This window comes from Lissotriton vulgaris, chromosome 6 (genome assembly GCF_964263255.1).
Source record: "Lissotriton vulgaris chromosome 6, aLisVul1.2, whole genome shotgun sequence".
Taxonomy (NCBI): domain Eukaryota; kingdom Metazoa; phylum Chordata; class Amphibia; order Caudata; family Salamandridae; genus Lissotriton; species Lissotriton vulgaris.
Genome location: NC_141694.1, coordinates 90,376,614 through 90,392,249, shown reverse-complemented (window position 1 = coordinate 90,392,249; position 15,636 = coordinate 90,376,614). Strand labels below are relative to the sequence as shown.

Genomic DNA, 15,636 nt, shown 5'->3' with positions numbered 1-15,636 from the left:
AAAGGTTAGCACCTGAGAAGTAAAATGCAGATACCTGTATGTATCTTACATGCTTCAACCAACCGGAGTACATGCGGTTTACTAATAGACCGTTTGGCCTTACACATTACTATCAGTTACTGTTCCTCCACTCTATATTTCCATTCTACCATGCCCTATTAGTGTATCAAACTGTCATTAATATAGCAACACATATATTTTCATCACATCCCATTTTCTATGAAACGCGCAATCACATGAAGGTGTTTTGGAATGGTGTAATGTGTGCATGAAGTGCAATATGTTTGTTAAATGTTGGAAATAGTCACACAGCCCATACATCCGTCATTGGGAAGACCATAAACACCTCGCATTGTAAGGAACATTTCCACCCAAGTTACCTGAACCAAGGGAAGTGAATACTGACACAACAATCACAGCTCTTTGCTTACAGGCCCACAGCCTAGATGAATCATGTGCGACTAGTGCCAAGCAGGCTTTACCAGTGGCAAGCCTAAAAAACAGAGAAAGGATCCTTACTGCAGCTCTACCCATTTACTCGCTAGTTTAGGAGTATGTTGTACATGACTAGGGTAACACAATGTAATTGTGTGATGGATCTGTCATGTGTATTCAGCATGTGCGAGTCTTATGAGGTAACCTAGCTTCAATGGCAGCTCAGCACCCCAAAAGTAATCTTTGTCTGGCACCCAAGATGTTGGATCACCAGTATGCATAGAATTTAGAAAAAGGCTTTAAATAGTCCCATCTACCAATACCCATTTAATGGTTGTATTGTCCAATGACTACAGTTTTACAATGGAGTGTGTGCTCAGCAAACGACGGGCAACGTGAATACATGTGTGTAATGATATGTCTCACACATACCAGACTAGCAAAAGACAGGTTTTAGCATCTGTCCGTCATCTACACAATATGCAGATTACAGGTAGTCCTTGGTATGATGACCTTTGTTCCTCAGGGATACATCCTGCCGTGGTCCAGCGGGGTTACAACTTCAGAGTGCAGAAAAGTTAGATGGGTAAGTTTAACAGTGGGCGCACACATCATGCAAAACCTGTGGGTTGTACAACAGGGAACGTCTGGTGTCCTTTAGACATCTGTATTTTTAACTTCAAAATGAAAAATGTTTTTCTCTCAATGCCTTGTATTCTGGGTTGTATGACATTACAATGCATGCGTTTACAACACATTCCTTACTACTCAATGCCTTTACTACGCATGCCTTTACAACACAAAGTAAGCATCTACAAGGGAAATGTAACCCCTATTTTATTTATCTATCTCTCAATGTTTTAACCTAACATTTATATTTTTTAGTGGGGGAGACACCTCCCCCCGACCCCATTTTTTAAAACTTGAAAAATATTTTATTGGGGGGTGGGGGGGGGGGGGACCTTATTTTTGGTAACCTTACCATCCATACACTTACCCACCTCTAAACACTAAAAACACCATCACCGCCCTTTGCCCCTACCCACCCCTGAACCCTAAAAACACCCATACCACCCTATACGCTTACCCACACCTAAATAAAAAAAAAAACACACCCTATACCCCGACCCACCCCTAAAAACACCCTCACCACCCAACAACCTTAACCACCCCTAAACCCTGAAAATACTTTTACCAACGCATACCAACCTCTAAAACCTAAAACACCCTTACCACCCCTAAACAAACTTACCACCAAATACCCTTTCCTACCACTAAACTATATAGTATATACACAGACACACAACCAGACTTACCTCAAATGTACTTACCTTTCGTTGTAAAGGCATTCACGGTAAAGGCATATTCGTGTGGTAAAGGCATGCATGGTAAAGGCATTGCGTTGTAAAAGCATTGCGTTGTAAAGGCATTGTGTTGTAAAGGCATTGTGTTGTAAAGGCATTGAGTTGTAAAGGCATAGCACTGTAAAGGCATTGTTCTAAAGGTTGTCTTCCTGTATTTTATACAATCATAAATGCAAGCACTGTACTTCAAGATAAACAGGCTCTGGACCTCCTTATGTGTTACATATGTGCATTTATGCCTTGCTGTAGGCTCTCCTATCAGTCCCTGGGATTGGAAATAAATGCCAGTGTAGGAGAGTGGGGTCTGCAATCCTATGGTCACCCCCGATTTTTGCTTTTTGCTTCACTGGTTTACGACTTTCCCTGGCTGTGGGCCTGCTAATCAGACCCACAGCCTTGCTGTTCTCTCTCTAAATTGACTCACATATACCCTAGGTGCATTTACCAATTGGTACTGGGCCACCTTATCAGTCCCTGTACAGCATACCTTAGGTATCCAGGGCCTAGGTGTACCCAGGGCCTACCAGGGGCAGCAGCATGTATTATGCCACCCCTGGCTGGCCACTTAAATCTGACACAACTGGCTGCACGACAGCTGGGGCAAGGAGGTGTAATCACCCTTTGCTTTAGATATAGTATTCCTATATCTAACCCTAAAATGGACACATGTATTCCTATCAGTCACTCCTATGGCAGGCCTTAACAATCCTGAAGGCAGAGTGCTTGGAATTATGTGAGATGGTGCTCTGGCATGAGCTGAGCCCGTTTGCAGCTTGCGGAACCAAGTCCTAATAGCTGTTCCATGACAAAGCGTACCATATACTCTTAAGTGCATTATAATCCTCGCGGTTATTTGCTATCTTTGGTATCGCTTTATCAAAACATGTCGAGTAAGGTGTCATACGAATTGGAATACTAACCCCTCGCCAATTCTGGCGACGGGGTTAGCATTCCACCCTTCTAGAGGGACACGACATGTATGTAACTGTGAACCCCGGTTAAAGTTAACTTGAGCCTCAGCATCACAAAATGGATGCTGCCACCACAGACACAAGTCTGACCACATGCTGCTGGGAGTCCTTCCAGCGAGGAGAGCTCGGACAAAGGGTTTCCTGTCAGGGGCGGTGCTAGCACCATCTCAGACAGGGTTTTGTGTATCCCAGGTAGGCAGGGCTGAGAGGAAGGTGACTGCAAGTGGCACCCCGGTGCTCACTGTGCATATGCCGGCTCAAACCAGTTCCAGGGGCACCCCAGCCCCTGAGCTGGGGAAAGTTCGGACAAGAGAGAGGGGTGTAACCACCCCCCTCCTGGTCCCACCCATGGGCAGGACCTAGTCGCGTGCCAGCCCCTTTTCTTAGAATAAAGGTAGGAGCGGGCCCCCTTCCCAAATTAGATAATCTTGAATCTTGAACGACTTTCTACGAAAGGAACTCTTGACTTTCTTTGAAGACTCTCCCTTGTGGCTAAGGAGTAGCCACCCTGCACCCGCAGGCACCACCTAAGCATCGCGGTTTGCTGCACGTCCATCCTCCGGATCAAGACTGACCAGCTCGACGAGACCCGGATTCCCTGGCATCTCTGACCTCTACCTGCATCATCAGCCCAGCTGAGATTCGTGGGTGTGACGAGACCTGAGGGACCGGCCATCTTCTAAACCTGCACGACGCTTAACCAGCACGACCGCCGAGGGATCCTCGAGTGGGTGCACTGGGGTTTGAGAAGCCCCAACCCAGAGCAGCTCCAGCACCGAAGTCCAGCCCCCCAGCATCCACGAGATCTGCGTGGGGCCCTTCTGCTCTTCTGCCACTTGCCACGTTGTCCGGTCACTTGCCCGTTGGCCAGTGACCTTCCTGACGACGTACCACGACGTTTCCACCGCTGGTCTGGTTGCTCCAGACTGGCCCTTGCTCCCTTCCAAGAGAGGAGCACCCCGGACCCTCCTGGTCCACTCAAGACGCCATCTTGACTTCACCGCGTGGGCTTGCCTTAGCCAAGGCTTGTTGCTCCAATCCTGGTCCAGCATCGCCGACAGCAGACACCCTCGTGGGACAGCTCGCACCTCCAGCCTGGTCGCCGACAACGCCCCCTGGCCCGTGTGACTGCAGAGTCCAGCGTCGCCCACTCACCTGATCGCGGTGACCTCATCCGGTGCCATCCTGGTGCCCACACAATCACTGGCTAGTGATTAAGAACTGAGTCCCCTCTGCTTTCAGGTCGTCTCCATCACCGATCCAGGCTTGGATCACACCGAACATCTTCACTGGTCACCTGCCAGCAACTTCTTCTTTCAGGCTCATTAGACTACAACGAGGATTCCCGACGTCTTTTGAACCCTATGCAGCCGCAGCCCCATGGCTAGGTAGCCTGAGCATTTCGATGCTCCAACGTAGGTTCACTATCTAAGTGTCCAGATCCTTTTTCGTTTTCAGCCTAACTAGTCGGATTTGTCCGATAACTGTAACTTTACGAGATACTAGTATCCATAGACTTTGTCCCGCATCCCGCGTGAGAGTGCACACTCTGCACCCGATCTCCCTAGGCCTCCTGCTCCTAACCTTAGGGTTCAGTAGTGTAGTCCTAGCGATCCTGAAGCCTCTGGATCTTGTTACTTACCTGCTAGTATTTCGCATTCCACTTTTAGTGTATATGGTTTTTCGTGCCCCTCGGGCATTTGTGTAAATTGTGCAACTTGAAGTATTTTCGTAAGAGTTTTGTATTGTGCTTAGCTCCCTGACTCAAAGAGTTCAGGGTAGACTTGTTATAAATAAATATCCTTTATTTTCATAACAACTTGTGTGGTGTCCTTTCACTTGGTGTTCAAGGGGTATATGTGATGGTAAAACAGCTGGCTTAACACGTCCTCTAGAGTTTAGCCTAAAGACTGCTTTTGTCCACGCTACTAGGATAGCTGGTCTATAAGGTTGACTTACAACTAATCATCAATAAGGGTCGTTTGGTATGATACACAGTGATCACTAGAATAGTGAGCACTATATATCAGGCCAACTTCTCACAGCCAGCAAGTCTGGTTACAAGCAGGATGGAGTATCAGCAATAGGTAACACACTAACAGATTATGAGTGTGCCCCCATACTGATCGACACATCTTGTATGCGTTCATGTCCAACTACTAACCGGCTGTCATCACTTGAGGAACATGGCAGTTTGGCTGGAATGGAGATATCTGGAATGTGCATCTCTCACGACCACCCCATGCAAATTGCGGAAACCTACATTTTGTGCTAGTGTGCATTAACATCCACAAGGCAAGTTTCAATTTCCTCATGCATCCCCAGCTATCCCAATGAGAGAGTAGGAACATTACCGAATGCAAAGCATGCACATGATGTCACAGGATTACACTTGCAACTACCCACCTCCGCCCACAAGAGTGTGCATTATGTGTTTGTGTGGCAATATGAAAATCGAGTTGGCATGCTGGACAAAATTCGAGTAGCTGATGGACCTGTGACATTGATACTTCAATGAGATTACGAATTGGCCAAGACCTGCAATGTTGCAATGACAGAAAGTTAAGATGACTCCATATCACCAGGGACATCAGGTTTGGGCCCGAGGCGGTCTTTATCTTTATAAAGCAGTGGGATCTTGTACTTCATTCTAATGGGTAGTGAACCATGTGAGCAGACTATGACAGCATGTGGAATAAAACGCTCAGAAACGACTTTCACATTTGCTGGCATTGCATCACGTCACAGTAGGAGGCGCTGTCACTCATACTGTCATACAAATGGCATCATGGTAATGGCAGCAGCACGCTTGAGCAAGCACTAGTTCTTATGTTTGGCATGCAGTGAAATAGTTCTGTCCTACCCAGCTATGTCATGGAAATAGTGTGTGCGAGAGTGTCTGCCCGGTTTTAAATGGCCAGTCTCAATCTACACCACCCCATCTGGGCAACTGTGATGACTATTCTGATTCTGCCTCCTCCCCCCCCCCCCCGGCCCTCTAAAATCTAGATAACATTTGTGCATGTTTGAGTGCTTCTTTAATAAAAGTAAATCATTAAACGTGTGTGTCACCTGCACTTAGCTACATATTACGCAGTCATTTTTTTGCATTGGGATATTACACTTAAATTGGCTAAATGCGGTTTGTTAATGTGGACTACAAGACAGAGTGGTGATGTCAGCAGTTTTCTGAATGCATCGTCCTTGAAGTGATTTTAGCACTTACCAATGAATCTAATGACCTCTTGAGTCAACAGCCTGACCTGCTCTTCCTCTATGTCATCCGGGGATTCAGGAGTTGCCTCATGTTTGCTACAGGAATCAAGGAGAAAAAAGCTGCCATTAAATGCCAACGCAAAGGGGATATTTAAAGTGAGTGGTATGTTCACAAACTGAAGAACTGCTTTAAAGGAGAGAAAAAAGGGCACTGCTTTGGGGTCTCTGGGTATGCCTCTACCGTTTGCCCATTGAAGTCTTCTGCCTTCTTTTCAGTTTCTCTTCCATACATTACAGATGTACACACACTACCTTTTCAGACCAAAGAAAACAGAAAAAGTCAACCGAATGCCTCTCATGAAATCACACTTTGCCCAATAGGAGTCACAAGCTTCAACGCTGAACTGATACATCCATGACCCAGCTCTGACTAAGCTACAAGACAATCCTTCTACCCCTCCATCAGTCAGGGAAGGTTAAACTTCAAAGAATGTTGCTTGGGCTCTGGAGGACATGCAAGAAGACAGGACCTGTTTCACATTGGGCTTCTCAGAAAAGACGTGCAACAATTCACAAGGTAACACATGCAACAGCTGCTCAAGGGACTGAACCACAGAACAGTGGACTGTTGGAGTTGAAGGATCATCTGCAGTGTTTGTGTAAGGGAAAAGGAGGAGAGCAGATACCACGTTATCTTGGGGCTCAGGGAGGCTCTTACTTCTTCTGCTGTGCGATTAAATTCCATTCTTTAGTCAGCTTCTGCAAAAACAGAAATGAACATTCAGCTAGACAGTGGGCAACATCTGAACAATTTACATAAACTTTAATAACTAACACATAAAGAGCAGTGCTCACTATCTGATGTATCCCTCAGCTTCAATATTTTCATGACGAAAAAAGGCGCCTGGAGCCTTACTTTTCAGGAATAATTAATGCAAATGCTTACGATTTTAAAACCTCACCATATAGTTAATCAGCTGTGATATATAATGGTTCCATTTAACCAGGGTTCACCAGAATAATACCCACATAGCAGCACATAGAGGAACTCCTACTCAGTGGAGCTTTAGGAAGTAGGGTGCCACTTTTTAAACATGCCAAGCTAAGCTAACCTTCCATGCCCCAGTATCTCATGGTAGGGTGGCAATATGTGAATGCACAACTAACAGCATGTCACAAGTGGAAGATGCAGCTCCTGCGGATGGTGATATGTTTGATGATTTGAACTCAGCCTTGGAGTCAGAATCTATACATTATACTTGTCTACATAGAGTACTGTGTGAAGTAACAAGAGTGATGTAAAAGCAGCGCTTGATAGATTTCCAAAGATAACTAGTGTACAGTTAGTGGTGTGAAAAAGGAGTAAATAGAGGAATTTTTGTAAATAACGCTGCCATCAGCTAAAACATACCTGTCATTCGTGCCAATACTGCAAAATTCCACTGTACCACAATGTCAGAAAAGCGTAGAATAACAAAAAAAATACAGAAAAATACAAAGGTGCCATTAGGGCACAAAAAAAAGAAATGAGCTACAGCGAAGCAAACCTGGATCTCATTAACGTCAAAGACATCCAGTAGCACTAGTATGGCCTCTAATGCACAAAAAAGGAAAGGAAGGCAGTGTGAGTAGCTGTACAGGCCCTTGTCTTTGTAAAGTCAAAGCTCACAACCACAATGGGTAAAAGCAACATCAGGACACGAAGGATAGAGTATGGGAGTGATGTGAAAATCAACAGCGCAGTGAGCACCATCAGAACATTTGTCAACTTTAGTGAAACGTCAGACGAGTGCGATGAGCTGTGCTTTGGCTATTGGCGGCACGAACACTATGGAAGAAGCTTCTCGGGAAATAAAAAGGGTAACAAGTTGGATTGTGCAACACCCACAGGTATAGCACCCATATAATCAAGTGAATGGACTTTAGGCAGCAAGGGTGAGGCACTGCATGTGACAAAACTTGTCACAGTGAACCATAATCAACCTCACACACCCACCAATAAATGAATCACACACAATCAGAGAATTAAACAATCAATTGTTCTTTGCCGCACTTTAGATAGTGAACATTCTATCAATTCATCAACATGCAAAAGACTATGGTATTCAAAATCTGACAAGTATATTGAGCTACCATCCACACGATAAAAGACCTTTGATCAAGGGTTATTAATATCCACACTGTTCTATAGCATGCATCAGCAAAGTAAACTTAGCTACTCTGAGAAACTTCCCACCCCAAAGAAGAGTGGGTACAGGAAGGCTAGGCATACCATATTGGATTTGTGCTGCTGAATGTTATAGCACTGTTGCCTACAGAGCAGGGCGTCAAACTGGTTATGAAGACAGCCGCAACAGTAAAGCTAACTGATCATACAAAACTTGATGCTGCATCCAGCTTCACCATGCCAGGCAATAGGTAGCAGGAAAAGAAGTAGAAGCAGCAACTGACAGGAAAAAAAAGCCACGGCTACGAGGAAGAACCCACAGGAACAAGGACATTGGAGAGGTCCCAGCATAACACCAATGTTCCACAAACACTTGTCCAAAGCCAAAGAAAAGGCCATGGACAATCTGGAGGCTCAAAAAGGAGCATCTGTGTTCACTCATCCGCCCTGTTGACCAGTGACTGGACTGGTATCCGCATAAATCATTTGAGTTCACAGGACGATGCCACGCGTGCCCAAACATTCCTTCAGCCAGCAGTGATTGACAAGCCGGAAGTCTTGCGATCCCTCCTACAAAGAAATAGGAGACATTAAATGGCAGTGGCTGTACACTTAATTGTTACCGTATGCAATACTACCCAATGCAAATGTTCTGTTTTGATGACATGTGCCCCACTGTATGTGATAATCTATTCACAGCAATATATTACTTGCCTATGCCTTTGATGTTGCCTTGAAGAGCCTTTCAGTATCAGCTATCATTCACCAGATCAAGCTGCTTGTGGTCTTACAAATAATTACATATCTACCATGCTGCTATGTATTTTTTCCATGAATGTGCATCACATACCTTACATCGTGTGCCCCCCTCTGATGAAGTGTTTTGTGGCACAGCGTAACCTGCCCCCACACGGTTTTGTATGTAGTATGTGTATGGTTGCATATTTTGCCTGGTGCATAAGTAAGGAACTAAGGGTGGTGTGAAGCCATTAAATCCTGCTCTTCAACCTCCCAACAGTTGTTCAATGTTACTCTTTGGCTACCTATGTGTATTATTCGATCAGGGTCTTGTTGATGCATTAAGCTGATGCTTCGGAGGTTCATTGACTCACCTGCAGGTTGTCGCCGGAAAACGTTATCCGCTTCTTGGTACAATGTGGCTCAGGCGGTCCTCCCCAATGATCCATAGTCTTGGCAGTTAGGATGTGTTCAGGGCTCTTGGCTTGCTGCAGTTCCTTCGACATCCGAGCTGTGAGAGTCAGGATATCTTGCACAACATTCCATAAAAAGAAGGACCGCACCATGTATGTTCGCATGTTTAAGCCGTATGTCACTTATTCTGCCCTTGTGGATCTACTGACATTCTCCAAGAGGTACACAATATAGTTATCTGCAATCTACAGCTCCCATCACACTGGGAAATCCTGCTGATTACAGAAAAGCCATCCTTTCTTCATGTTAACGTCTGCAGTTTCTGCAGGCATTGTGTGGGTTTATCAAACTTTACATTATAATACCCTGTAGGGTACAATTAAACCATCAATGAGATCTCATTACCGTTGCTCCTATGGTGGCTACTATATCAGTTTGAAGTTTTAGTCTCAACTCTAATAATTGGACATAACTATGGTGTGACCATACACCAGTAATGACATTCTCAACCAGCAAACCGAATCTAATTGATTTACTCGATTTAGATGTAAATCAGAGGATTGAGAAAATCAGTGGGATGAAAAACTGACTGATTGGGATTATTTAGGTTTAAAAGACAATTATAATGCTAGTTATGTCAAAGCTATTAAAACAATTAAACTTCTGCTTAACGGCTCTCAGTTTGTCCATTTACATTCCCTAGCACCTGTAGTCTCAGTCAATTGGGTATGTTCCGAATTGTAAAATAAATATTTCCTGATAGACTACGGCATAGACACTAAGGTCCAGGTGTATGAATATCTGGTGGAAAACTGTGATCACTACATTTGCAGCCAATAAAGATTTTTAAGAACAGACCCATGTATTAATAGGTCAGTTCTTAAAATTCCTAATTGTCAGAATCCCACCTATCTCATGAATATTAATGAGGTAGGTTGCACATTGCAACTCACTACAACTGGACCTATCTAATGGATAATGGAAAGCTGGGGTCAGCAGACAACTATGTCTGTGAAAACTTTTAAATAAAAATACGTAAAAAAGAAATCCAGCCCGTTTTCCTTTTTTTTATTTTTTATAATTTTACGTTTGAGTTGGTAGTCCCTACTCTTCAACAATCTTGTTTTCTTTCACTGACAAAGGGGAAAGGGTCCCAAAGGGAAACCTTCCCTTTTGCAAATGCATAGACAAATCCTTTGAGGTGTTGGAAAATTGTCAACAGTTTGAAATTGCATTTCGATTGCTAAACATTGATACATAATTTGGTATTTGGAAAGAAAATCTACAACAAGCCCCTTCCAGATATTGAATAATTATCCGTTTGGAATCCCATTTTAGGAGACCGAGGCACTTTACAGGCTTCTAAAATGGGGTTAGAACACAGAAAAATGCATTTTAATGGTCACAAACACTGAACTGGAGTGAAATGGCACTTAGTTACTTATCTTCAGAACTGTTTTTTCTGCTGAATGCTAGACCGTCCCATGTATTCCTTCCCTTATTATTCCTCGTCTAAAGTGTAACCATAGGCTCGACACTGGATCATTAAGGCTTTTCCCTCCTAGCAGTAGCTCTCCAGTGTGACAAAGGGGTGTCTTATGAAGTAAGTAGAGACTAGGTCTGCACAATTTCCGTCCAGGTAATGCTTCTTAGCCACGGCATCATCAATCTTAAAGCAAAAAGAGTCCCGAAAAGAAAAAGTATGTTTGGCCCTTGCTCGACCCTTCCTCACTCCAGCAAAACATACCAAACAACCATTGGCAAAGCCAAAAGGTCTCGCCTATGGGTGAGCTATTGCCTTTGGCAATCGGGTTGGGGTGGTGAACGTGAGGGCATTTGGGGGTGGTGAACGGGAGGGCAAGTGGGGGTTGGTGAATGAGAGGGCAGGTGTGTTGGGGAACGGGATGGCAAGTGGGGATGGTGAAAGGGAGGGCAAGTGGGGGTGGTGAACGGGAGGGCAAGTGGGGGTGGTGAACGGGAGGGCAAGTGGGGGTGGTGAACGGGAGGGCAAGTGGGGGTGGTGAACGGGAGGGCAAGTGGGGGTGGTGAACGGGAGGGCAGGTGTGTTGGTGAACGGGAGGGCAAGTGGGGTGGTGAACGGGAGGGCAAGTGGGGTGGTGAATGAGAGGGCAGGTGTGTTGGTGAATGAGAGGGCAGGTGTGTTGGTGAATGAGAGGGCAGGTGTGTTGGTGAAGAACAAGTTCTTTACCTTCGGTAACGCTTTTTCTGGTAGATACAATATCTGCCTGTGGATTCCTCACTTTGTGAATATCCCCCTTGCGCCAGCAACGTTCGGAAAATTCTTCGTAGCACGCCGGCGTGGACGACGTCATAGGAGCACGGCATCGCGCGCGACTCCGTCTGACGTCAGTTCCGCCCTTTTTTCCGTGCCTTCGAGGCACCCGGACGGACCAACGAGTACATATATATATATATATATATATACACAATGTACACAGTACATGCAAATCAAAAGCAATTAAAGTGCAAAACTATACAAATTCAGATATACAAAACCATAATTACATTTGCACATAAACCCAGGTATAGCAGAGTGGACAACGGGGAGGCGGGTGGGTCAGTGAGGAATCCACAGGCAGATATTGTATCTACCAGAAAAAGCGTTACCGAAGGTAAGTAACTTGTTCTTCTGATAGATACATCTGCCGTGTGGATTCCTCACCTTGTGAATAGAGTCCCACAGCAGTCCCCCACTCCCGGAGGAGGGTGTCCACTCTGCTACACCAGGAAATCTTGGAGAACAGAGCGCGCAAAGTGGCCGTCCCTCCTCACCTCAGCATCCAAGCAGTAGTGCTTCGCAAAAGTGTGGAGGGAGGCCCAAGTCGCGGCCCTGCAAATGTCCTCAACAGGAACACCTCTAGACAATGCAGAAGTAGCAGACTTCGCTCTAGTTGAATGAGCTCTAATACCCTCAGGAGGGTCCTTACCCGCCAGAGAGTAGCAAATCTTGATGCACAGGATAATCCATCTGGAAAGTGTGCGCTTGTGCACCGCTCTGCCCTTCTTGCAGCCAGCAAAACCCACGAAGAGCTGATAGTCTATTCGATAGTCTTTAGTCCTATCAAGATAGAAGCTAACCGCTCTCTTCGGGTCCAGGCGATGAAGCCTCTCCTCCTCCTTGGAAGGGTGTGGGGGAGGATAAAAGGTAGGAAGGGTAATGGATTGACCTAGGTGGAAGGGAGTAACCACCTTAGGCAGAAAAGCAGCCCTGGTCCTGAGAACCATTCTTTCAGCATGGATGGACAAAAACGGGGGCTTGGAACCAAGAGCCTGAAGCTCACTTACCCTCCTTGCCGAGGTAATTGCAACTAAGAAGACCGTCTTAAAAGAAAGAAGCCTCATTGGACACTTGTGTAAGGGTTCAAACGGCGAACCCATCAGATAGGTTAACACAAGATTCAAGTCCCAATGAGGCACAATGAAGGGAGAAGGAGGGAACCTATTAGTGAGTCCCTTCAAAAACCTCAATACCACAGGAGATTTAAAAAGAGAGGGCTGATCCGGCAAACAGAGAAATGCCGATAAGGCCGAAAGGTAACCTTTGACAGTGGCAACAGCAAACCCTTGCCGAGCCAGAGAAAGAGCAAACAACAAGATATCAGACAAATGAGCCTTTAACGGATCAACATCCCTCTCCCTACACCAAGATACAAACTTAGACCACCTATACGAATAGATGGACTTGGTGGAGTCGCGCCTGGCAGAAAGAATGACATCCACCACATCGTGAGGGAGAGAGAAAGAATTCAGATTGCCCCGTTCAATCTCCAGGCATGAAGGTGTAATGTCTGGAGGTGGGGGTGTAGAACCTGCCCCTCCATCTGAGAGAGGAGGTCTGCCCTGAGAGGGAGACGGAGCCGCGGGTGAGAGGAGAGGTGGAGAAGATCTGTGTACCACACCCTTCTTGGCCAATCCGGGGCGACCAATATGACTTGGGCCCGGTCTTGGCGAATCTTCCTCAGAACCCGAGGAATCAAGGGTATGGGAGGAAACGCGTAAAGGAGCTGACCTCCCCAGCTCAAATGAAACACGTCCCCCAATGCTCCTTGCATCGGATACTGGAGACTGCAGAATGACGGGCAGTGAGCATTCTCGCAAGTGGCGAACAGATCCACCCGAGGAGTCCCCCACATATGAAAGATGTTGCGAACAACCTCCGGGTGAAGCCTCCACTCGTGGTCGGCAGAGAACTGCCGACTGAGAATATCCGCACGTACGTTCAGGACTCCGGCCAGATGATTTGCCATCAGACAAATCTGGTGGTCCTGAACCCAGGACCCGAGACGCAGAGCCTCTTTGCAAAGACACCACGACCCTACTCCTCCCTGCTTGTTGATGTACCACATCGCGGTCGTGTTGTCCGTCAGGACCTGGACCGACCGACCGTGAAGGGAAGGGAGGAAGGCCTTGAGCGCCAGACGTATGGCCCGCAATTCTAGAAGGTTGATGTGAAGCAACCTTTCCTCCGGAGACCAAAGACCCTTGACCTCCAGATCCCCCAGATGGGCACCCCACCCTAGAGTGGATGCATCCGTTATCACCGTGGCCACCGATGGAGGTAGATGAAAAGGCTTTCCTTGTGACAGATTGCCTTCCACGCCCCACCAAGACAGATCCGCTGCAGTTTCTCTGGAGATCTTCACTGACTCCCCGAGATCTCCGTTGTGCTGATACCACTGCCTGCGGAGGCACCACTGGAGTGCCCTCATGTGCCAGCGTGCATGGTTGACCAGGAGAATGCAAGAAGCCATCAGACCGAGCAGGCGAAGGACCTTCAGGACCGGAACAACCGCTCCATTGTGAAATAAAGGAATCATTTCCTGAATGTCGCGAATCCTTTGAGGTGGAGGGAATGCACAACATACAGTAGTGTCCAGTACCGCACCTATGAACAGGTTGAGCTGGGAGGGCACAAGGTGAGATTTGGGCACGTTTATCGAAAAACCCAACCTGAACAACAGCTGCGATGTCTCTTGCAGGTGATGAAGCACCTTCTCGGGCGACTCCGCTTTGATCAGCCAGTCGTCCAGATACGGGAATACAGAAATCCCCGACCTCCTGAGATGTGCCGCCACCACTGCCATCACCTTGGTGAAAACTCGAGGCGCAGTAGTAAGTCCAAACGGAAGGACCGCAAACTGGTAGTGTTGCGAACCCACCGTAAAACGGAGATACTTCCTGTGCGACTTCAGGATCGGGATGTGAAAATACGCATCCTGCAAGTCGATCGACACCATCCAGTCTTCTTCCAACAGCGCTTGAAGAACCTGCGCAAGAGTGAGCATTTTGAATTTCTCCTGCCTGAGATAGAGATTCAAAATCCTGAGGTCCAGGATTGGACGTAACCTGCCATCCTTCTTGGGAATCAGGAAATACCGGAAGTAGCACCCCTGACCCCTCTCCTGCTCTGGGACCACCTCTATCGCACCTTTCTTGAACAAAGCCAGGACTTCTTCCTGCAGGCGAACTAGGGGGTCCTCCGAACAAAAACCCTTGCAAGGAGGGTAATTGGGAGGGAACTCCTGGAAAGGGAGAGCATACCCATTTTCTACGATATTGAGAACCCAAAGATCTGATGTAACCGATTCCCAATCCCGTAGAAAATGAGTAAGCCGACCCCCCACCGGAGCCACATGATCCAGAATGGCGGATCTAGGGCTGCTTTGCTGCAGAGGGAGGGGGTTGATTATTAGAGGAAGTGGAGGAGGAGGAGGCCTGGCGTCCACGACCACGGCCCCTTTGCTTTCCTCTGTAGGTTTTATACAGAGGATTCTGTCGCTGCTGCTGCTGACCTTGGCTGTAGGAACGAAAATTGGATCTGCCAAATCCCCTGATCTTCCTAGCCGCAAAGCCGCTTGTCTGAAGGCCCAAAGACCTCGCCGTAGCCCGGCTGTCCTTGAACCTCTCCAGAGCTACGTCAGCCTTCTTACCAAAGAGGCCTGTCCCATCAAATGGCAAGTCCAACAAGGTTGACTGAACATCAGTAGAAAAATCGGAGGACTTAAGCCATGCGGCCCTCCTTGTTGCAACAGTAGAGCCCATTATCCTGGCAACAGAGTCCACCGTGTCCATACCACTCTGTATAACCATACGAGCTGCAGCCTGAGTATCAGAGATCACCTCGTTAAAGTTTTTCCTATCGTCCTCTGGAAGCTTAGATGAAAGTTGTTTCACAGAGTCCATTAACGCATGAACATACCTTCCCAATAGGCAAGTAGCATTGGTGGATTTCAAGGCCATGCTACCCGAGGAGAAAACCTTCTTAGCAGACTGGTCCAATTTCTTAGAGTCCTTGTCTGCCGGCACCTGA

The 15,636-nt window shown here is 46.7% G+C and overlaps 1 protein-coding gene across 1 annotated transcript in view; it reads right to left on the bottom strand.

Moving 5' to 3' along the window:
• The window catches only part of LOC147706847 (exportin-5-like), a 2,027,127-nt gene that overhangs the window by 447,855 nt on the left and 1,563,636 nt on the right, over positions 1 to 15,636 (bottom strand). Inside the window, exons 25-26 of the mRNA XM_086926003.1 lie at positions 6,705 to 6,745; positions 5,997 to 6,082 (exon numbers count right to left, since the gene is read on the bottom strand). Of these exons, the coding sequence (XP_086782129.1) occupies positions 5,997 to 6,082; positions 6,705 to 6,745 (127 nt within the window). The remainder of the gene's footprint in view (positions 1 to 5,996; positions 6,083 to 6,704; positions 6,746 to 15,636) is intronic.